Source organism: Pelodiscus sinensis, chromosome 5 (genome assembly GCF_052426305.1).
Source record: "Pelodiscus sinensis isolate ZL-2025 chromosome 5, ASM5242630v1, whole genome shotgun sequence".
Taxonomy (NCBI): Eukaryota; Metazoa; Chordata; order Testudines; family Trionychidae; genus Pelodiscus; species Pelodiscus sinensis.
In genome coordinates, this window is record NC_143056.1 from 61,753,726 (window position 1) to 61,777,321 (window position 23,596).

General features: G+C 47.4%; 1 protein-coding gene across 1 annotated transcript in view; it reads right to left on the reverse strand.

Annotated features, from left to right (window-relative positions):
* The window catches only part of PLCB2 (phospholipase C beta 2), a 79,288-nt gene extending 62,037 nt beyond the window's left edge, over positions 1-17,251 (reverse strand). The window contains exons 1-3 of the mRNA XM_006128653.5: positions 16,766-17,251; positions 12,140-12,217; positions 5,227-5,295 (exon numbers count right to left, since the gene is read on the reverse strand). Of these exons, the coding sequence (XP_006128715.3) occupies positions 5,227-5,295; positions 12,140-12,217; positions 16,766-16,849 (231 nt within the window). The 5' untranslated portion in view covers positions 16,850-17,251. The remainder of the gene's footprint in view (positions 1-5,226; positions 5,296-12,139; positions 12,218-16,765) is intronic.
* Positions 17,252-23,596: the final 6,345 nt, after the last annotated feature.

Below are 23,596 nucleotides of genomic sequence, written 5' to 3' on the forward strand. Positions count from 1 at the left end.
CTACACTGTCCTTTGAATCTACATTCTCATGTCGAGAAAGCGGCTTGCTTTGTTGACAGAACTGGATGTAGTCTAGACGCTCTTTGTTGACAGAAGCTTTGTTGACAGCATCTGTCGACAAAGCCTCTGTCAACAAAAGCCTGTAGTCTAGACGTACCCTCATAGGCTATGTCTACAGTACGGCTTTTGCCAGAAGAGGCAATGCAAATGAAGCGCAGATTAGCATTTTCTAGTGCTTCATTTGCATAATCTCTTCCGGTCTGTTTTTGTGCAAGAGGTTTTTGCACAAAAAGGAAATGTCCACACTGCTTGTTTTTGCGCAAAAACCTCTTGCGCAAAAACAGACTAGAAGAGATTATGGAAATGAAGTGCAAGAAAATGCTAATCCACGTTTCATTTGCATTGCCTTTTCCAGCAAAAGCCATAGTGTATCCATAGCCGTAGGGTGATTCCAACAATCAAATCAGCATAACATGAATGTATTTCAAGAGTGGGGAGGAGGAGAGAGGTAAGACAGGAAGAGAGACTTTAAAAATCACCCAGAAGACTTCTGTTTTATAATAGAGTTGGAATCTCTAGGACAGTCTTTTAGTTTTATTTTGCAATGTCTGTCCAATGCGGAGGTGTACATGCATAGCACATGCTTCCCTTTCTGACTCTGCCCATACAGGAAGGCTCCTGGCATGAGCCATACAGACTTCACTGATCTGAATTACAAAAGGCTTCATGTTATATGATTTTAGTCTTGCATTTAACTTCACCCTACAGACCTGCTGGCTGTTGTCCAAATTATTTACCACCCACATACTAAACCAAGAAACTGAGACAATAGAGAAATTGTGGTTTATGTTAAACAAGTTCCTGTATTTGTTAAAAGCTGTCTCTTCCCCTTCCTTCTCTGTAACATGGTGTTGCTTATCACGCAGGTAGGTCTCAGTTGCTTATCACATTTTTGTTCTCAGTTGAGTCCTGAGGGTCTGAAAGCTGTCATTTAGAACTTCTGTCTTTGAGTTTGTTCGGCTAGACAAACTCATCATATTCAATGCTGATAATGTCTTGATAGTGTCATCTTGTCATTGACATTACATGTTTGCAGATTATTATCCTGAGAACATTTTATAAACAACTAATTAAGCCTCACATTACTCCAGTAAAATTAACTATTATCTTCATGTCACAGACTGGCTATGTCTATACTGCAAGGCTTTTCTGCAAAAGGAAATGCAAATGGAGTGCTCATTTTCATATGTCGAGCCTGCATTTGCATTTCCTCTTCAGATCCCTTTTGCGCAAGAGGTTTTTGCTCAAAAAAGCACTGTGTAGACCAGGGCTGTTAACCTGAAGCTTGCGAGCCACATGCAGCTCTTGCTCCCTTCAAGTGCAGCTCACAAAGCCTCCCTCATGGCTCACGAAGCCATCCCTGCACTCCTAAAAAATGGCCCCTGGCCCCTGTTTCCCTGTGCTCACCATCCGGCGCGGCAAAGCAAAATGGCGCCAGCCAACGGGAGCCTGATATGGCCAAAAAGCCACCCAGAGTTGTGTTTAAAGGGGCAGCATCCCTTTTTCTTTTTTTGCTCAACAACTTTTCCCCCCCAGCTCATTGCGCTATATCCCCAACTATTGTGGCTCTTTGCCTTTAATGGGTTGGTCACCCCTGGTGTAGACGGCTCCTTTTTGCACAAAAACCTCCTTTTGCGCAAGAGCCATTCTTCCTCATTTTTTCAGGAAGAACCTCTTACACAAAAGGGATCTGAAGAGGAAATGCAAATGCGAGTGTGACATATGCAAATGAGTGCTCCAATTGCATTTCCTCTTGTGGAAAAGCCTTGCAGTATAGACGTAGCCATAGACAGGAAACAGAGGCATGGAAATCCTTTAAAAAGGGAAAAAGGATGATCTTGTGTCTGAGGCTCTGGACTGAATGTAACTGCCAGCCACAGACTTTGCGTATTACCTTTGACAAGTCACTTAGGGTACGTCTAGACTACATGCCTCTGTTACCAGAGGCATGTAGATTAGGCTACCAGACATAGGAAAATGAAGCGGCGATTTAAATAATCGCCGCTTCATTTACATTTACATGGCTGCCGCGCTGAGCCGACAAACAGCTGATCAGCTGTTTGTCGGCTCAGTGTGACAGTCTGGACGCGCGGTGTCGACATCAAAGGTACTCGTCGACCACCCAGGTAAACCTCATCCCAGGAGCCATACCTGGGTGGTCGACAAATGCCTTTGATGTCGCCACCCGCGCGTCCAGACTGTCGCGCTGAGCTGACAAACAGCTGATCAGCTGTTTGTTGGCTCAGCGCGGCAGCCATGTAAATTTAAATGAAGCGGCAATTATTTAAATCGCCACTTCATTTTCCTATGTCTGGTAGCCTAATCTACATGCCTCTGGCGACAGAGGCATGTAGTCTAGACGTACCCTTACTCTCTGTGCACCCCCGTTTCTTATCCAATTGCCTTCCTCAGAGCGATGTTGTGATGATAAATTCAGTCATGTTTTTGAGGTGCTCAGATACTATGGTGAAGGAGGCCATATGAGCGTCATACGTAAAGGTTTATTGCACAAGGCCATATAGTCAAGAGCTGCAGATAGTAACCACGCATTCTAGTTCTGAGTCTGCAGCTCCCTTATTGTATCATGACAACGTTTCCGGACAGCGTGCTGCAATTTCACAACACAAGCTGTGTCTAGACTGCAGGCTTTTTAGAAAAAAGTGGCCTTTTTTCAAAAAAACTTCCCGAGTCTAGATTGCTGCCATGTTCTTTCGAAATTAAATCAAAAGAACATGGTGGGTTTTTTGACCACAGTAAACCTCATTTTATGAGGAGGAACACTTTTTTTTTCGAAAGTGCTCTTTTGAAAAAAGGTGTTCTTGAATGAAAACAGTGCTTTTTCAAAAGAGAGCATCCAGACTGCCTGGGTGTTCTCTTTCAAAAAAGTGGCTCACTTTTTCGAAAGAAGTGGTTGCAGTCTAGATGCTCTCTTTTGAAAGAGGCTTGTAGTCTAGACATAGCCACAATGACCCAGTGCCATTGCACATGAGATTGATATATTAAAACAGGAATGATATTTAAAAGCGGGAGTGGTATCAGTGCTATAATTCATGCACCCAACAAAATAAGACAGTGAAAATATACTTTAAAAACCAGAAACCCAGTGATTCAGCTTTAATCTCAGCTCTCCCCTGATTTCCCTAGCAACCTCATCTAAACAAACTAGAGTCAGAAGCCAGGGAAATAAACTCTCCTATGCAAATATAGGCAAAGAACCATGCCTACTGCTAGAGCTGGTGAGAAAGCAGCCTTTCGTCATCTGCACACACAGCACCAACCACACAACGCTGAGTATCATCACTGAACATGTCTAAGGAAAATCTAAGGTGAAGAATAAGAATACGTCTAGACGGCAGGCTTCTTTCAAAAGAAGCTTTTTCGGAAGAGACCTTCTGAAAAAACTTCTTCCAAAAGAGAGTGTCCACACTGCCAATGTGCATTGAAAAAGTGATCTGCTTTTTTGAAAGCTAGCGTCCACACTGAACAGATTCTATCTTGCATTTAAGCTGTGATTACTATGGACAGAGTGGCTACCAGGGCACCTGTACTTTTTCCTGGAGGCCTCTTCTTTTGAAAAAACTCCCTCTTCCCCATCCACACACGCCTTTTTCCGAAAGAGCTCTTTTGGAAAAGATGTTCTTCCTCGTAGAATGAGGTTTACCAATATCGGAAAAATCCCTGCGTTCTTTCAATTTTCTTTCAAAAGAACGCAATAGCAGTGTGGATGTAAGTGAAGTTTTTCAGAAAAACCCTGCAGTCTAGATGCACCCTAAGATGTAACACTCATGTTCTTATTAGCCCTGCTCTGTCCCTAGATATTGGGACAAGGCTGTCTGCTGAGCAGTCACTAATTCTCACCATGGTGAGTGCCATTCTGCCATTGTCCCTACTAAGTTTTGCCATTTTAGTTTAAAATGTAATTCCCAACCACAACCATCACAGAAGCTGGGGCCAGGCAGCACTGTGCCCGGGGTGCCAAATGGCTGCCCCTGCCAAGCACTGAGCCTTTCCTTACCTGCCTTATCCCCTCGTATTTGGACATCACAGAACTATAGGACTGGAAGGACTCAATAGGGCATCTAGATCAGCCCTCTGCACTGAGATAGGACTAAGTATCATCTAGACTGGAAGTTCTCAAACTGTGAGTCTGGCTCCAAAGTGGGTCACAGACTTGTGACCCCATTTTAATGGGGACACCAGGGCTGACTTAGGATTGCTGTGGCCCAGGGCTGATGCTTGAGCCCCACTGCCTGGGACTAAAGCCCTTGGGCTTTGGCTTTAGACCCCCTTCCTGGGGTGGTGGGACTCAGGCTTTGGCTTTTCCTTACCCACCTTCTCACAGCAAAGGGGGCTCAGGCGGGCTCAGGATTCAGCCCCCAATCTTGGGGTTGTGTAGCAATTTTTGCCACAACAAAGGGAGTTGTGGTGCAGTGAAGTTTGAGAACTTCTAGCTAGACCATCCCTGACAGGTGTTTGTCTAACTCAGTGGCCCCCAACCTTTTGGGCCTCCAGGCACCCGGGGGCAGAGGCCACGCATGCGTTGGGCGTCCAGGGGCGGGGGCTCAAGAATGGCTTGGACTGGCCCTGGTCAGTAGGTGGGCGCACATAAATGCCCTGGTGGGCGCCATGGAGCCTGTGGGCACCACGTTGGGGACCCCTGGTCTAACTTATTCTTAAATACCTACAGCAGAGTGCCCACAGTCTCTCCTGAGTAATTTGTTCCGGTACACAGCTACCCATGCAATTAAAATGCTTTCCTAATGCCTAACCTAAATCTTTTGCACAGCAATTTAAGCCCCAATAAATGTACAGGTCAGGGACACATGCTTGCGTCTCACCCCTCCCCTATATGAGTGTCTGGTGTGGTAGGACTCTTGTTTCCAAGCCTAAAAAATCACCAGTGGTTCCAAGTCCTAATCCAAGGTTTGTACTTATATGTAGCTAGCACTAGGACTTACCCCTTCATCTCAGAAATTGGTTACCTATATCAGAAGTCTGATATTGGGTCCACAGTCACTGCTTTGTGAGCTTCCAATCCATTGGCTGGAAAAAGCTCCATAGTGCTTTGAGATACCAGGACAATATGAAAGATACTATCTATGCAAACCATGTGGCACAAGCTCCACCAATGGCTCAATCTGAGACAGAAAAGGGCCACAGACTCACCTTGGGGATTTTGGCAAATTTCCCTACTCGGGTGTCTCGGATGCTGGTTATATCCAAAAAGTCCATCTCCTGCAAAAGAATTAAATCAAGGAGGAAGCTGGCACTTGAAGGAGGAAGGGCAAGGACTGCAGGAGAGGGAATGGTTAGAAAGGGAATGACCCAGCTCGCTGGTGGCTCTCTCACAGCCCTGCATTGGGTCGGTATAGAGCTGCACCTCCAGAACAGGAACAACGGCACAATTCTCAGCCTCATGGAGATGGCACCTGTTGCAGTACTATGTAAGCCAATCTGCTCCCCTGGCCAGTGCAGAGGGGCAGTGATATGTGGTTCTGACTCCTTCCTTTTTGAAATGGAGGGTCTGGCAGGAAACTGTCTCTGGGGGCAACAGAACACAAGGGCTGCATTCCCATCTAGCTCCTACCCTAAGGAGGGCACTCTGCACACCCACCAAAGGACATGCTGCAAATTTGCCCTGGAGGGAGACAGGCGAGAGGCTGTAGTGGGGGGGAGGGAGCAGGGACTGGTGGTCAGTAAAGCCCAGTTAGTCAGACATGACTGTATCTGGCACAAAAATAAGGACTTTACAGAGAGCCCTGGAAACATCTGGCAGGATGTGTAATGCTTAGTAAGCACTCAAGAGGGAAAGCATAGCACTGGTAGTACTGAACAGGCACACAGCTTCCGCAAAGCCTGCTCACACTTATGGAAGCATGTAGTTCACCAAGGCAGACTTGATAAAGTAATAAAGTAATTAACAAAGTAATTAAATAAAGTAATTAACAAAGTAATTAACAAAGCTCCTTCCCAAATAATATGATATCTTGCTTCCATATAGGTGTCCTCACTGCCTGTCAGGACCAAGCAATTAACACTGGACCTGGGATCAGCAAATATGTTGGGATGTGTGCAAGGCAACTGAATCAGCTACAAGCCTCACCATGGAGGGTAACCTGTAATAGTCCATAATTCACCCCAGTTCCTCACCTGTTATCCATGGCATCGGCCTGCCTATTGCCCCCACCAGCCTATCAGTGCCATTTTGCTTATCACCATAAATCTATGTCACAATAAATCTATCTCACCACCATAAATCTAACTGTGTCAGTATGTTCTGTGGATGTATCCACCCACCCATTGCTGTGGCCACATTCTCCGTATCAGTCAACCCATGGCCCATGCCAGCCCATGCTGCTGGCAACAACCTGCCTATTAGCTACGCCCAGCAGCTGTTGTCAGCTCACACAATGCCCGGAGACTCTCTCACAGTGGGAAAGGTGCCAGACACAACTGCTTCTGTTGGGATGTAAAGCGGGCAGGTGCTCCAGGTGGCTCTCAGATTTGCTTACAGTTTGTGCTAGATGCTAATCAACTAGTGCTGCATTTCCCTGTAAAATTAGGCACTTGACCTGTGTCGCCTCTCCCAGAGGCTGTCCTGCTTCCCACAGCTCCACAGTTTCAATACCAGGCCGGCTGCTCTCACCTGTGTGCAGGGTCAACACTGTTTGCCCAAATAGTAGCAGGCCTTGTTCCCATTGCCTTCCCCAGGTCTGAACTCCTCACACCAGTTACATGCCTTGTGGGGTGAGAGGGGCGGTCACAGTGTCTATCAGGTTTACAAAAACTGGTGTTTCCCCTGGTTTTTGTAAATCTGTTCCAGGGCAGCCCGCTTGCTCTGCTGTGTTGCAGGAGGAAGTGGATAGCCTATAACATTCGCTCCAGCTCCACTCCTGCAACCAGGATGAGAAGAGCTAGAGCGTGATGGAGCAGAATGTCCAATGTTTCAGGAGCAGCATGCCCAATCTCACCCCTCCCTCCCCATCATATTGCTGAGCCCAGGTCCAGTGTAAACTGCTTGGCCCTGACAGGCCATGAGGATACCTGCATGGGAGCAAGATGTCTTGGTATTTGGGAAGGAGCTTTGGGTATGTCTACACTTGCACCCTCTTTCGATAGAGGGATGCAAATGCAGATATTCAAAATTGCAAATGAAGCCGGGATTTAAATATCCCGTGCTTCATTTGTATATTTGCATTATGGTGCTATTTCAAAATAGCGCTATTTTGAAATAACAGACGCTGTTAAGATGCGGTTATTTTGAGAGAAAACCCTTCTCTCGAAATAACTGGTAAACCTCATTGTATGAGGAATAAGGATTATTTCGAGAGAAGGGTTTTCTCTCGAAATAACTGCGTCGTAACAGTGTCTGTTATTTTGAAATAGCACCATAACGCAAATATGCAAATGAAGCGTGGGATATTTAAATCCCGACTTCATTTGCAATTTTGAATGTCTGCATTTGCATCCCTCTATCGAAAGAGGGTGTAAGTGTAGACATACTCTTTGTTAATTACTTTGTTAATTAACCCTTCAAATCTGCCTTGGTGAACTAGATGCTTTCATAAGTGAGAGCAGGCTTGGCAGAAGCTGAGTACTACAGTACTACAAGTGCTACAGTACTACAAGTTCAGTACTACAAGTGCTATGCTTTTCCTCCTGAGTGCATCCCAGCTGGAGGGAAGGCAGATGTTTCAGGGGAATATAACGGGTACAAGATGCTACTGCTAAAAGCTCCTTATCTCACGCCACAGAAATGCCAAAGGTCGTAGTTGTGGCACTGCTGTGAGGGAGTTCACCATTGTGAAGCCCGGAGAGGCTAGCTGGCACTGGCAGTCACTGTTCTGAGGAAATCATCATAGCAAAGATGTCACTTATAGCGCCAAATAGTCCCAAATTGTACTGCTGTGCAAGGTTGCTGCTGCTGTCTCTTTATTTTATCCACTATGCGTCAGTATGTGGGTCATGAGGAGGAAGTGAAGCTGAACCACAGTGGACTACAAAGCGGAAGTATGTAGGCCCAGCCTCCCACCTGCTGTCTCCCAGAACTCTCTGCCTCTTTGTTATCAATTAGCACTTGGAGAACAGGACTTTTTCTGCTTTCCCACTGCATCTCCCTGGCATAGGTGCTAGAACTAGAGGTTGGGGGAGCTGCTGCACCTCCTCAATTGAAGTGGTTTCCATCATATTCTATCAACCAGTATACAATGGAAACCATTACATACTGACACGTAGCGGATGAAATAAAGAGACAGCAGCAGTAGCACTAGCTGGGACTATTTGGGGCTACTTCTTGGGCTCTCAGCACCAATGTTCCTTCAAACTTTTCCTATGCAGATGCAGAATGAGTTTTGTGATGTGTTATGTGTGACACATCACCTCCAGACTGGTGCATATAACCAAATTCAAGTAGGGGGAGTGGGGCCAACGTGTTTGGAGCATGGGAGGGAGCTCAGGGCTGGGGCAGAGGGTTGGGATGCAGTGGGGTAAGAGTTCCAGCTGGGGCTGCAGTATCTGGAGTCAGGAAAGAGGGGTTCACAATGTGGGAGGGGGCTCAGTTCCCTCTAAGCTGTGTGGCCATACAGCAACCTATTAAGTGCTGCACAGGCACTCAGGGCTGCAGCAGGGAGAGATTCCTCTCCCACAGCCCCTGGCCTGCTGTGGCTGGAGGACAGGTACCTCTCTTCCCCCTCCCCCCACCCCAACCTCCACCCAGCTGAGCCTAGGAATTGCCACAGCCTGGCAATGGATGCACCTCTTCCAGCTCCAACCCAGTGAAACCCCAGACCCGGTGCAGCCCCTCTCCTGTCCCCAACCCAGCCGAGCATCAGTCCTGCCGCAGCCAGGGGAGAGGTGCCTATCCCACAGCCCCAGCCTTGGAGCTGCCACAGCAAGAAGAAGTGTCTCTCCTCCTCCCCAGCCTAGGTGCTGCTGTGGGGAAAGAGCTGGATAGAGTTCTCTCTCCGCATCATAACCACAGGGCACACGCATTTTGTTATACGCACCAATCTGGAGCGGATGTATCACCCCCATATTAGTGCACATTATTTCTGCACGTGCATGAGAAAAATTACAGGTAACACTGGACTGAGGCAGAGGGTCGGATTGCCAGGAGGTGAGGGCTTTGGGGTGGGGCCAGGGATGAAGCATTTAGGGTACAGGCTACACCAGAGCTGCAGCAGGAATCAAGGACTCCCCCAGCTCTCTCTACTCCCACAGCAGCACTTGGGCGGGGTGGGGTGAAGAGCCTCTCTCCCTGCCTCTTCCTGCTTGTGGCAGCTCTGGGGCTGGGGCCAGGGTGTCTCTCCCTACCACAGCCCTGAAAACACACAGCCCTTGATAGGCTGCTGCACAGCCATGCGGGTGCAGCTTAGAGGGGACTTAACACACTCACAATACAAAATGTTCCAGCATCCCTACTTCCCTCAATCCAGCTATGGGAGAGTATGCTCGGTCGCCTCTCCCTGGCTGGGTACATCTGAATTTGAGCTGGGCGGTGAGATTCCCTGCATGTGTGGGCATACCCACACTAACATTGCTTTTAGGGGTGTCCAAACTTTTTTCAACGAGGGCCAGATTTGATGAAGTGAACATGCGTGAGGGCCGACCATTTTGCCTGACATTCTTTGAACCATTAAAATTAAATGCAAATTAACTATTTTATGCAAAGTTTATTGCAAACGGCATACTTTTCATTTCGTCACATGGATGACAAATCTAAACAGGTGTTAAATCACTCTGCCTTTCATATCTGAAGGCCAGATGAAAAAAAAAATCCAGGAAGCTGAAATATATGTCAGGAACATTGTAAAGTCCATTACATATTATTGGTAATAAAGGTTGTCTGTCATCTTTTAAGTTCAAAAAATATGAACAGGAACATAACACCAAGTATACATGTTGTGTCCAAATATATTTATAACTGATTTAGACCAACTGACATTAACTGAGATTTTACAATGTATTCATCTCAATACATATGGATTCATTGGGGGCCATAAAAGATAGATATTGCCAAATTACCTGGGGGGCCGTATTAAACCGGAACACGGGCCGCAATTGGCCCGCGGGCCGGACTTTGGACATGCCTGGCTTAAGCACACGTATTAACAATAGCAATGTAGCCAGGGCAGCAGGACTGCAGTTTGTGCTAGCAGCCACCTAAGTGCATACCTAGGGGATCCAGGCAGCTATGTACTTGGGCGACTAGCATGAGCCACTGCTCATGCTACCCTGGCTAGTGGCTACACTGCTGTTTTTAGCAAGCTAGCGCGGGTACATCTGTGCAAGCTGGGAATCACGTCATCCAGCTCAAATGTAGATATAGCTATTGTTTTCCAGCTTAGCATTGAAGGAATCCAGGCAGGAATTTCTGTAGGGGGGTGTGAGCTATGGGAGGGGCTGGTGACTGCCCCCGCCCACAGCCCACCTCCCAGATCCCAGCCCTGCCCTCCCCTCAGCTTTGTTCCTGGGCGAGGAAGGGGGGAAATCAGCCCCAAGCTTCCCCAGCTGGCCAGAGCACATGGGAGGCAGGCTGAGGCGGAGCGCCTCCCTGCTTTCCTCTGGCCGGCCAGAGCATGGAGGAGGAAGGCTGGGGCAATGCACCTCCCTGGGGGTGTGTCTACACTACCCCGCTAGTTTGAACTAGCAGGGTAATGTATGCATACCGAACTTGCTAATGAAGCCCAGGATTTGAATTTCCCGGGCTTCATTAGCATAAAGCCGGCGCCGCCATTTTTAAAAACCGGCTAGTGCGAACCCTGTGCTGCGCGGCTACACGTGGCACGGGCTAGATAGTTCGAACTAGCTAGCTATTCCGAACTATCTGTACACCTCATTCCACGAGGCGTACAGATAGTTCGGAATAGCTAGCTAGTTCGAACTATCTAGCCCGTGCCGCGTGTAGCCGCGCGGCACGGGGTTCGCACTAGCCGGCTTTTAAAAATGGCGGCGCGGCTTTATGCTAATGAAGCCCAGGAAATTCAAATCCCGGGCTTCATTAGCAAGTTCGGTATGCATACATTACCCCGCTAGTTCGAACTAGCGGGGTAGTGTAGACATACCCTGTTTTCCTTAGGTCAGCCAGAATCGGCCCCATGGCAAACCACGAGGACTGTAGGAGGAGTGCATTCACACCTTTCATATACCCACACCTCCCGTGTACAGGCCTGGATCCAGTATCTCCCTCAGGACCTGAGGCGTGCTGTCTTCCACCTTATCCTTCCTCCCTTTTTTCAGCTCATGCCTGGACAAATTCCATACATAGTGCTTGGAACCACCAGCACACAACTGAGAGACAAGCATAGCACAGTCCATACCTGGTTGAGGTATGTAACAATTGTAGCTGTGGTCTTCTAGGTTGTGTGTGGGGCTCTCACTCTAGAGTCCTGAGTTGTAGCCCCACTCTGACATTTAGGGTGTGTCTACACTGCACAGTACCTCAAAATAAGATACACAATTTGAGCTACGCAAATTACATATCTTATTTCAATCTCATTTCAGAATAGCTTATTTCGTCATTTGGTGTTGTCTACACAGCGCCAAGTTTCAAAATAACCCACTATTCTGAAACGTCCCTTACTCCTTATGGAATGAGGTTTACAGGGATGTCGGAATAGCAAGCCTAAAATAACGGGCTTGCTGTGTGAAGACACAGGTTAGCTATTTTGGGATACACTGGTATCACAAAATAGCGTAGCAGTGTAAACATAGCCTTACTTATTCTGGACAATTCACTAGCCTATCTGGTAAATGGAGATATTAATGCTTGCTCACCTTCATAAGGTGCTGTGAGATGCCTGGAACAAACAAGCTAGACAGGTGCAAACAAAGGACTCGCTCATTCCCCATCTGCACATGTAGATTAGTTTCTCTGATGCCCTGCTCATGCCTGGCATGCCCCAGGAAATTCCTGCAGGAGCAGGACGTAGCCCCAGGCTCTTGTGTGGTGCTTTCTTTTAAGAAGGGATATGTTGTTCAATAGTTAGCTGTCTGGCTGCTGGCTGAGGCTCTGGCTCTTTGCTCTAGATACTTTTACAGACTCCAGTTCTAAGACTGGGCAGACAAGCTCAGCACTTACCTTATTCTGATATGTCCAATATAAGTAAAAGCCTTTTGGCTCCACCCGGAGAATCACAGGAGAAGCATTCGTTGTGTCCTGGCAAAACCAGGAGAAAAAGGGTTATGTTTTGTAAAATCTGTAAGGAGATGTAAGACCGCCTACAGCCCATGCTTGGCAAATCAGCTTCAGGCAATTCTGTGGTCTGTGTAAAGCTGTTAGCTGGTTGAGTTAGCTGCAGCCAGAGCCAAGGGGTACAGAGGCTAATCTCCCCAGGGTCAGCACCTTCCATGAGCACTAAATGCTGCAATGACCATCTGTCTGTCATGCTCTCCCTCTTCTCATTCCCCTCCCTCCTTTCAGGTCCATGCTCTGTCCTGTTCCTCAACAGGCAGAAAGCTCATGTAGAGACATGTATCTACTCATCTTCCCATTGTTCTCAGTTTGTTCCCTGAGTTCACTGCTGGGAGAGCATTCTGCACGTTGACATTGCAAATGAGGATCCAACTGGCCAGGTTTCTAGATTTCTCATTCTGTCCCACAAAACCAAGCAAGGTCATCAGTGTGGCAAAGTTCAAAGGGACCTCATTCTCCTCTGCCCGCATGAGGAACAGATCCCTGCTATCTACACCTGCATCAAATAGGGTTTATTAGGTCAATGTTAGTGCATCCAAAGTTGTGAGATCTTAGATGTGAAGAACTCTTGTTTAGTTATGAAGAACTCTTGCTGAGAATTGGTACAAACTATAGTCATCCCTGCCTCTATCTCCTCCTTTTCTTAACAGGATAAGCTTCTCCCCATTGGCTATAGGCCCACATGAAGAAAAAGACGGAACATACACATCTTAAAACACATAAATCAAAGTTAGCGTATAACAGACTGCAGGAGGGAGTAAATTCCAGACATGAGGGTCTTCCACCAGACTGTACTTCTGCCTAGGCTCTGGAGTTCAACCCCAGGGACAGAACACAAGAGTTGTCTTGTAGAACACAACTGCTGCAATATGGCATGGCAGGCGAGATGGATGTGGGAACCCAGGCCCCTCAGGGCTTTGTAGATTAACAAACCCCCTTTCTTTGCATTTGGGGGTGGCTTGGGAGCCAGATGACACAAGGTTTGTGATCACATCTGTTTGCCCCACTTAACAGATAGCCAAGCACATTCTGCAGCAGATGGGGCTTTGGAATAGTCTTCAAGGGGACTCTAATGAATCGGTCTCCTCCATATTGCAGTAACACTTGTGACACCCCGCTCTGCAGGACACCCCCTTTGAAGTGGGCACTGTGCTTACACAGAGTAAAGACCATCCCTCCCTGACAGAAGTTCCAATCTAATTAAATAAAAGATATTAAAATAAATTAGCCTGGAAGAGATGTGGTTCCAGCATGACTCCAAATACCCCTTTTCAGCAGAAGAAGATGTAATCTCCTTCATTTCATCAAAATGTCCCTCCTCCCTCCCCCCGCCAACAGCACCTAATCTGCATACCGCATAAAGCAGCTAGCTTGGATCCTAATCTGGTCAGATGCAGAGAAAACAAAGGGATCCCATCATCCAGTTCAATGAGAAGGAAAAGCAGACCTGAGTCTTGCCATCCCACTGACAACATGCAGTCCAAGGTGCCTCGCCAATTCCCTTTGCAGCACCTTCCCCCCGACTCCTTCCCCACACACAACTGTGGAATAGGAAGCATGACAAGATGGTGAATGGAATAACCAAATCCTGATTAGGGATCTGTTCTTCTGAGGAGCCCTACCTAAGCAAGGCCAGATTAAGAAAGTGGTTTTAGGGGTTGCAGCTCAGGGCTTTTGGTTAAGGGGGGGGTCCCACAAAAACATCTCCTGGCCACCAAAAGTGCAGATCCCTGTGCAGGTCCTGGCAGGGGAGGAGGAATGCACTGCTGTCACAGTCACCCCCTACTCCTGCTGGAGCTGCAAGCACCGGGAAGCTCTGTCCATCACTTCCCTTGTCTGTAGGCTGAGAGCTGTGGCCAGTTCCGTGCGAAAGGGGGGGGTGTCGGTGCTTGCAGGTGAATGCAGGGCAGTTGTGCAGCGTCACCTGCTCCCTCCCTTCCCTGTACTGTAGTCTGTGCTACCAAAGGGAAACTGCCCCAGGTAAGCATCCTACAATCCAACCCCAGCCCTGAGCCCCCTCACACACCCATATTCCTATCCTGACCCCGCAACCCCACCCCAACCTCCTGCCCTGAACCCCCGCACTAAACTCCTTGGCCCCACCTGGAGCTCCCTCCTGATCCCAAATGCCCCATCTCCAGCGCCACCTCAGAGCCTGAACTCTCAGTCAGAGACCTCATCCCAACCGTGCTCCAAACCTCTTGCTTCAATCCACAACTCCTGTACTCTGAACCTTTCATTTTTGGCCACACCCTGGAGCCTAGAAGCCTCTACAAAATCTAATAACCCCAGGCCTCCAGAAGAGTTATTCCAGCCCTGTACCTAAGGTCAGCATTTTCAGCAATGGCCCATGTTTTGTGGGGGGAAGGGTAGGAGGTGCTGCAAAGGATTCTTAGATGATCACTTTGAAACACCTTGGATGTTAGAGGTGCTAAGCACTCAGTATTTCCAAGGAACGGCCTTTAAAATCAAATTCAAGTTATCTTAAATTGGGCACCCAAAAACAGGGACACAAAATCGGTGGCCACTTTTGAAAATGCTGGCTTTAGGCGATGTGTGTTTGGCCAACAATATTCTTAGAAACAAAATAGCAAGGAAGCCACATTAGAACCCTGCTAGCAGCAATCATGATTAAACATAGATATATCTGTGTTCCACTCAGCTCTGGCCTGCTTCACTTATTTTCTACAGCAAATTATACAAGTCAGGTTGAGCAACTGTCCAAGCTGCTGAGCTACCACTGTTGTCCCTTTGACAGTTTCCTGTAAACTGAGCACTTGGGCAGCTGCCCAGAAGAGATTCAGATGCTGCCCAGCTGATTGGCAGATCGCCCACAGCAGCTCACAGTGGGCAACATGTGTGTCTATTGGTGGTGCACATCCGCACAATTTATTTCACCCATGGATGGAAAAAATTAGAGGGAACACTGCTTAGCACAAACCATTTCTGCTATCTAGCTGCATGCTACATTACCTACTGACTTGATCACTGCTAGATTATCCTTGCAAATCATTGATCACTACATGCCCCCACTTGCCTCCTGCATCCCGTATTGCTGCTACAAAGCAGGGCCCTTTATCTTCTAACTAGTTCTGAATCTACTTGAGTAGCTCACCATCACCCGCTACGTAGTCACTTATGGACCTTTTAAATGTGTCTTCCCCCCGGTCTACTGACTCTTACCTCTAGTGATGAGTACATCTTAAGAGTCACAGAGATCTGGCTCTACTATAAGGAGATGGACAGCTGCCCCATATCCCTGTCTGGAGGAAATGCTGGAGTAGACCTTCCTGAGAGACAGTGAGCATGGATTCTTAGAGGAATATTTAAGCATCTTAATTTCCTCCTTCACTCCTGGTTCTAGACCCCTGGCCCAGATTGTGACAAATACTCAGTGGAAAGCTCAAACCAGTCACTGCAGACACAAGATGGACGAGCAAGCGGCTTTTCACAGTCCTCAGCTAAAAACCAACCAAATGGCAGGTTCTTGAGCCCAGCCCAGAATGATGGGAAGATGAGGCTGTGCATGAGTCTCCTTCCTAACACTGGTGAAAGCTTGGAATGAGCAGCCACATGGGCCTGTATTGCATACAATGGGTGGGGAACCTTTTTTGGGTTGGGAGCCGCTGACCCACAGAAAAATCAGTCAGGGGCCACTCACAAGTGAGAAGCCAAAAAACAAAACCAAAAACAAACCCTCACTGATGTGGCCCCAGCTGAGAAGCAGAAAGACACTTTCCATGTTCTTCTCCCACACCAGAGCCTAGGAACGGGGGCCAGCCTAATAGATCTTCTGTGTTCCAGGTCCAAGGTGGGGAAGCGCAGGCTCCTCAATGCTGGCGGGGGGGACTGACCCTCGGGGGCCAGATCCAGGGGCCTGATGTTCATCACCCCGCCATATAAGTTCTGTAGCTCACAGATTAATTACGTCTTCCATTTATGTGGAGAGAGCTCAGGGAGAAGGAAACAGCTTGCTGCCACACCTCCTTACTCCCTCCAGCATGGGAACTGATCTAATTGTTTCCCTCCCTCTGCAAAACTGGAGAACCCTTCCTACAGCACCGAAGATGTCTTTCCTTTGGCTTGGAGAAGAGAGGGTGCTGCACTGACTCTCCATCTTGCCCTAGGCTGACCCCTGGAACAGACCCAGACCATGCTGCCAGGAACTCTTTCATGGAACTGAAACACAACTGCCTGTGCCCGTGGGAGTCAGAGTGCATTGCCATCAACACACACACACACACGCACACACACAGGTCCACATCACCTCTCCCATGTCCATACACACATGCTCACTCAGCATCCCCCTCCTCCCACTCATCCACCCAGCTGTCTCCATGCATCAGGTGCACACATGTACCACAGACATACATTTACCCATTGCCCCCTCCCAGTTTCTCACAGGCAGGATGCCCACTCCCACACCCACACAGGCAAGCACTCCCAGCCCTCCAGCAGGACTTCAGCCTCCTCCATGCCCCCAGCACATGCAGTAAAAGCCCAGGTACTTACATCATCCCATTTGATGAAGCGCTCGCCCTTGGATAGATACTCCTTTACCTCAGGGGGCATCAGGATGGGTGTGAGCATCGACATTCTGTCCCACAGACTGCACCTCAGCCAAAAGAGCAGCCAAAGGTTTCGCTCTTTCTTGCCCACCCCCCTTGATCTCTTTCTCTCACATGGTGTTCTCTGCCATCACAGCCCTTGGCATCAGGCACCAACAACCTCTTATACCCCAGGTAAACTTAAGGACAGCTGGCACAGACACGCGAGGAGCTTCTCATCTGCATTGTAAATCAGCAGCTCTCCAAACAAGCAGGTGGGTCCCTGCACAGGAGGAGAAGATGAAGCTTATACAAGAGGAAATCCCGAGATGGACTGAGTGAGACACCCGCACGCAGACATTCTAGGAGAGAGCGACTCCTTAGAACTGTGCACTGAAGTACGTTCAGCAGACACTTCCGGACAGAACTTCCTTAATTTTTTTCTTTAGAACAAGTGCAGCCTCTGCCAATGAACCACTCAGCCATTTATCAATTTCAACAGACACCAGCACAAGAACACCAGCGAGCCTAGCCACACATCATCTTGCCCCTTCCACACAATGGAACCATTTACCTGGGTCAAGGAATGCTTTTCTCTCTCAGTGCATATTCTGCCTATATGGCCCTCATTCTGGAGTCATGAACACTTCAAATCTTTAATGGAATTATCCTCATAATATCCCCCCTGTGAAGCAGAGAACTCTTATCCCCATTTTACAGAGAGAGGAATCTGAGACAGATTAGATTTAATCACTTGTCCAAGGTCATATAGGAAAGCTGTGGTTAATCCAGGAATTAAAATCATCCAAGTCCTTAGGAAGACCCTTATTAATTAGAATCTAGATCATGCTTCCTACCTCACTTTCAAGAGCCACTGGTGCAAATCCCAACTTTCTATATCTGCACTAAGGAAACTGCAACATTGCAGTTGCTCTAGCTTCTGGTCACCAGTGGTGGAATCCCAAGCATAGATAAAATCTTGGGGCGGCTCAAGTGAAAGATTCATGAAGAGTTATTAACTTTTCATGCCAATTGGGACCCCAGATTTGAATCCAAAGTATGTGAACTTCATGAGTATGATGCAAACCTGGGCTCAGCGAGGCAACTGTGCTGGAATTATGCTTTGTGTGTCGAGGGGTTTTTTGAATTTTAAGCACAGAGTAAGATTTATAGAACAGATGCAAATATCATAGATTAAAACCAAAGGAAAGATCTGCCAGACCCCCTAACAGGCAAAACCACCAAGTTTCTTGTGGCTCCAGGAGAGAGCACTGGGTCTGGGAGATACATAGGAGAGAGGGTAAGGAAGACATGCTCTCTGTTAACTGCAGAAGCTGCTCTCAACAGACTAGAGCACAAGTACATTGACACAGTTGTACAAAGGAGCCCCACACCTCCTAACACAGCTGTGTGCACAGAGGCTAGAACTCTATGGGTATGGATTTCAAGCAAGGAGGGGCATCTCCCCGGTACAGGAACACTGGCAGCTGAGAAGACAGGTGCACAGACTGAAATGGATGGGACTGAAGGCATTTAGCCTTTTTTTGAATAAAATATATGGCAGGTTTACTGCAGCCCAACCCCCATCTAACAGAATTTCCATATGTGAGCTGGGATTTCATAACAGTTCCCTTCTATGAAAATCAAGCTGTAGCAATTGTGGTTGTGATCTGCACTCAGCACAGCCATTGTTCATGGAGGGCATGAGAGAAGAATATAAAAGGAAATAATATTTCTCTGAAAAGGATAAATTACAAAAATGGGCAGTATGCCAAGGGGTCACTCCTGTTAGTCATAGAGGCAGCCTGAGCATTTTGAAGTGGGCCTGTCACAAATTTTTTGCCCCCACCCTCCCAAACCTAATCTGCTTATCCTGCCACTATGTGCATGGCCAGCCAAAGACTCTGGGGGAGACCAGCCAGATGTTTGTGTGGGTCAGTCTCACGCTTTGCTGATTCATTTTTTCTGCAAACTGCTAGGTGCCATTAACTCGAGCTTCTGCTACAATGAAAAGCAAGGATGGGAGCCATATGCAGATGAGTTACATTTTAGCTGTAAATATTGCTTTTCAAACAATGCTTTAATTAATTTGATTAATTAACTAACTAAGAGGCTTGATATCATCCCCATTATACAGCTGAGGAAACTAAGGCAGGGAAATGATGGGACTTGCCAGAGCTATAAGAAATCCTCCCAGTTAGAGCTGGGATTATAGCCCAGCAGTCCCTCCCTTCTGGCCCAATAACTAGCCCACTCGGTCCGGCATGTTTCTAAGCTTCTCCCACAAATTCAGGGCTCACACTAGCTGACCAAGTATTCAGGGCTCACACTAGCTGCTCAGCTTCAGGCAGCCACATGGGAAGCAGCTTGTGATGTTCCTAGCCCCACTGGTGACAGTTTTGGCAGTGCTTCCTTTCCCAGCATAGTGTCATCCTTTCTCAAATCAAGGCACCAGTGTCTGCACAGATCCCAAAGACCAAAATGGGTTGAATACAAGGGACATCCTTAACAACATGGGACTTGTAGAGCAAATCACAGTAACAAATATTCAGGACTAATGACTTGGGTTACATTTTCAAAGCTATTTTTGCAAGAGGCTAACACAGGATCAGATCTTTAGGTCCTGGTCAACTGTGCTCAGCAGGAAGAGTGAGAGGAATGCAATAATGGCTTCAAGTCCTCCTACTTTTCTTTCCCCTGATCAACTGCATAAGTCAGAGCAGTTCCTAAGGGGCATTTTACCTGATCAGAGCATCTGGAGTACAGTGTGTTGTGATGGAGGGTCTATAAGAGGTGGGATTCCCTGACACTCCCCGCCACCTGCCCCTTGTGCTGTAGGAGTGTTAAAGTGCTAGAGGAAAGGGATAAATTTTGACTATCTGATCCTTTGAAAAAAGGAAAGCGGAGATTAGCTTTGCCACCTACAGGCAGTGAAAAGCTGGAGGTTTGCAGCTTGGGCCCTTGAGGATACTAAAGGCTAGGGATGTAAGTGACTGGTTGAGTCACTACTTGACTAGTCGCTTCTTCCCCCGTCTCACTGCCTCTATCAGAGGCAGCAAAAGGGGGAGCACGAGTCGGTGCTAGGGGGAGCCAGCTTAAAAGCTTGTTCCCCCCAGCACCATCTCCATGAGGTGGGGAGGGGGCAGGAGAGGCAGAGGCGCAGCAGAGGACCAGGGACAATCCAGGACTCAGCTGTCTTGGCTCGCACTTGGTCCCAGATGAGGCACCTCTGCCTTTTAAATGTAGTAAGAGTCGGGCGGTTCTTAGTACATTTAAAAGGCAGAGCCACAGTGGGTTCTGCACTCTGCCTCTTAAATGTAGTAACAACTCTTATGACATTTAAAAGGCAGAGCCATAGCGAGGTTAGTTCCTGGGGCCGGGAGCTAACCCCATTGCACCTCTGCAGTTTCCCCTCTTATCAACTAATCAAGTAGTCAATGGAAATTCCAGCAACTACTCGATTAGCTGATTAAACACAATTTAACGTCCTTACTAAAGGCCAGCTCCAATTTTTCATTCTATTCATAGTTCCAGCAACCCTATGTCCTGTGAGGTGAGGGCACCACAGACATTTCCATCCCCCACACACTTAGCCCTAAAGATTTGGCTGCTTTCCCTGTGTCCTGTCAATGTGCCACTCTCCCCTGAGTCTAGTGAGAGCACCCTATCCTGTTGCCAGCCAGCTATCTCCATTCTCCCCAAACACCCTGCCCAGAGCATCTCCTCTCTTTCACAGAGCTATGCCTGTTCCCAACATAATGCCTACTATTGATTAGCTTGCTTTTCCATAGTGTTTCAGTTTTCCTTGATGAATACAAACGTGACTGTATTAGAAACAATCCTAAGAGGATGTGTATGTTTCAGCTCTTCAACCTGCTTTCTGCTAAAATCCCCATATGTGTGAAGATGACCAGAAACTCTAGTCTCACTTCCTCTTGCAAAACCCAAATCTTATCTTTAGTTTCACACTCCCTGTTGTACATGGAGGTTTCCTTCCCTCTGCATGAAAACATGGCTGATGGATCAGGAGCAAACAAAAGCAAAAGGCCTGTTTCAACAGCTCAATAGTAGTTCCTCGAGCATAATTTATTCCTATCTTTTTTTCTTCTGTTATGGTTCAGAGAGCATGTTTGTGTAAGGTGCACCTGCAGTGGCTGCAAAATAAAAAGCTAAAGAAGGAACTCTAGTTCAAGTCTCAATCTCTGACTTTCTGGGCTAACTCTTGGGGTGTAGATGCATTGGTAGAATGACACATTCTGCTCCCATCAGACTGTGTCTTGTCTCCTTTTGTGAAGACTCCTGATAAGGGGCAGTACAGGTAAATGCTTGGGGGAGAGATCTGAATAGGCTGGTGGTGGGAGGTCTGAATAGGCAGGTAGAAGGTCCTGATTTTGAGAGGGTGCCCCAGTGTCTCAGTTACTGGAAACCAGCTGTGGAGAAAGGGAGGAGAGAACTAGGATAAAGAGATGTTATAGGAAATGTGAAAGAGAAGGAGGGAGCATTTAAAAAAATCTTTCTAGTCTGGGGCAGCACCAATTTGAAGAGAGCTTAGCTCAAATAAGGAACAACAGACTAAGGGCTTGTCCACACTACAGAGGCTACAGTAATCCCATAGCGAAGGAAATATTTCTTTACACTACACCCGGTCAACCATTAAACTCTTTGTCAGAGGATGTTATGAAGGCCAAGATTTTGACAGGATTAAAAAAGAACTAGATAAATTCATGGAGGATAGGTCCCTTCGTGACTATTAGCCAGGATGAGCAGGGATGGTGTCCCTAGCCTCTGTTTGCCAGAAGGCCACAGAGAATGGATCACTTGATGATGAGCTGTTATCATAGAACTATACGATGACCTCAGAAGGTCATCAAGTCCAGCCCCCTGCTCTAGGCAGGACAATCCCAACTAAATCAACCCAGCCAGGGCTTTGTCAAGCTGAGACTTAAACACCTCTAGGGATAGAGACTCCATTACTTCCCTAGGTAACCCATTCCAGTGCTTCACCACTCTCCTAGTGAAAGTTTTTCCTAATATCCAACCTGGACCTCTCCCACCACAACTTGAGACTATTGCTCCTTGTTCTGCCATCTGTCACTGCTGAAAACAGCTTTTCTCCATTCTCTTTGGAACCTCCCTTCAGGAAGTTGAAAGCTGCTATCAAATCCCCCCTTACTCTTCGCTTCTGCAGACTAAACAGACCCAACTCCCTCAGCCTCTCCTCATCGGTCATATGCTCTAGACCCCTAATCATTTTGGTTGCCCTCCGCTGAACCCTCTCCAATGTGTCCACATCCTTTTTGTAGTGGGGGGCCCAGAACTGGACACAGTACTCCAGATGTGGCCTCACCAGAGCCGAATAAAGGGGAATAATCACATCTCTGGATCTGCTGGCAATGCTCCTCCTAATGCAACCTAATGTGTCATTAGCCTTCTTGGCTACAAGGGCACACTCTTGACTCATATCCAGCTTCTCGTCCACTGTAACCCCCAGGTCCTTTTCTGCAGAACTACTACTTAGCTGGTTGGTCCCCACCCTGTAACAATGCTTGGGATTCTTCCGTCCCAAGTGCAGGACTCTGCGCTTGTCCTTGTTGAACCTCATCAGATTTCTTGTGGCCAAATCCTCCAATTTGTCTAAGTCACTCTGGACCCTATCTCTGCCCTCAAGTGTATCTACCTCTCCCCCTAGCTTAGTGTCATCTGCAAACTTGCTGAGGATGCAATCCATCCCCTCATCCAAGTCATTAATAAAGATATTGAACAAAAATCGATCCTAGAACCGAACCTCAGGGCACTCCGCTAGAAACTGACTGCCATCCTGACATCAAGCCATTGATCACTACCCGCTGGGCTTAGCCTTCTAGCCATCTTTCTATCCATCTTACCATACATTTATCCAATCCACATTCCCTTAACTCGCTGGCAAGAATATTGTGGGAGACTGTATCAAAAGCCTTGCTAAAGTCAAGGTATATCACATCCACTGACTTTCCCATGTCCACAGAGCCAGTTACCTTATCATAGAAGCTAATCAGATTGGTAAGGCACGACTTGCCCTTTGTGAATCCATGCTGACTATTCCTGATCACTTTCCTCTCTTCCAAGTGCCTCAAAATAGATTCCTTAAGGATCCCTTCCATGATTTTTCCAGGAACCGAGGTTCTGTTCATTCCCACTGGGCACCTGCCATTGGCCACTGCTGGAAGACAGGATACTGGACTAGATGGATCATAAGCCTGACATGGTACAGCCATTCTTATGTTAGCATAGATACACACTGCATCAATGGAAGGGGTTTTCCCATTGCTTTCATCACTCCACCTCTCTGAGCAAAGGTAATTGGGTTGATGAATGAATGCTTCCACTGGCACACTGTTTCTACACCAGGGCTGTGTCTACATTGGCAAGATTTTGCACAAAAGCGAATGCTTTTGCACAAAATCTTGCCGCCTGTCTACACTGGCCTCAAGTACTTGTGCAAGAACACTGACGTTCTAATGTATAAAATAAGTGCTTCTTGCGCAAATACTCTGACGCTCCCGCTCAGGGATAAGCCCTCTTGCGCAACTGTTTTTGCGCAAGAGACCAGTGTAGACAGGCAACATGAATTTCTTGCGCAAGAAAGCCCGATGGCTAAAATGGCCATTGGAGCTTTCTTGCGCAAGAGAGCATCTACACTGGCACGGATGCTTTTGCGCAAAAGCACATCTCTTGCGCAAAGGCACATGCCAGTGTAGATGTTCTCTTGTGCAAATACCTTAATGCAAAAACTCTTGCGTTAAAAGTATTTGCGCAA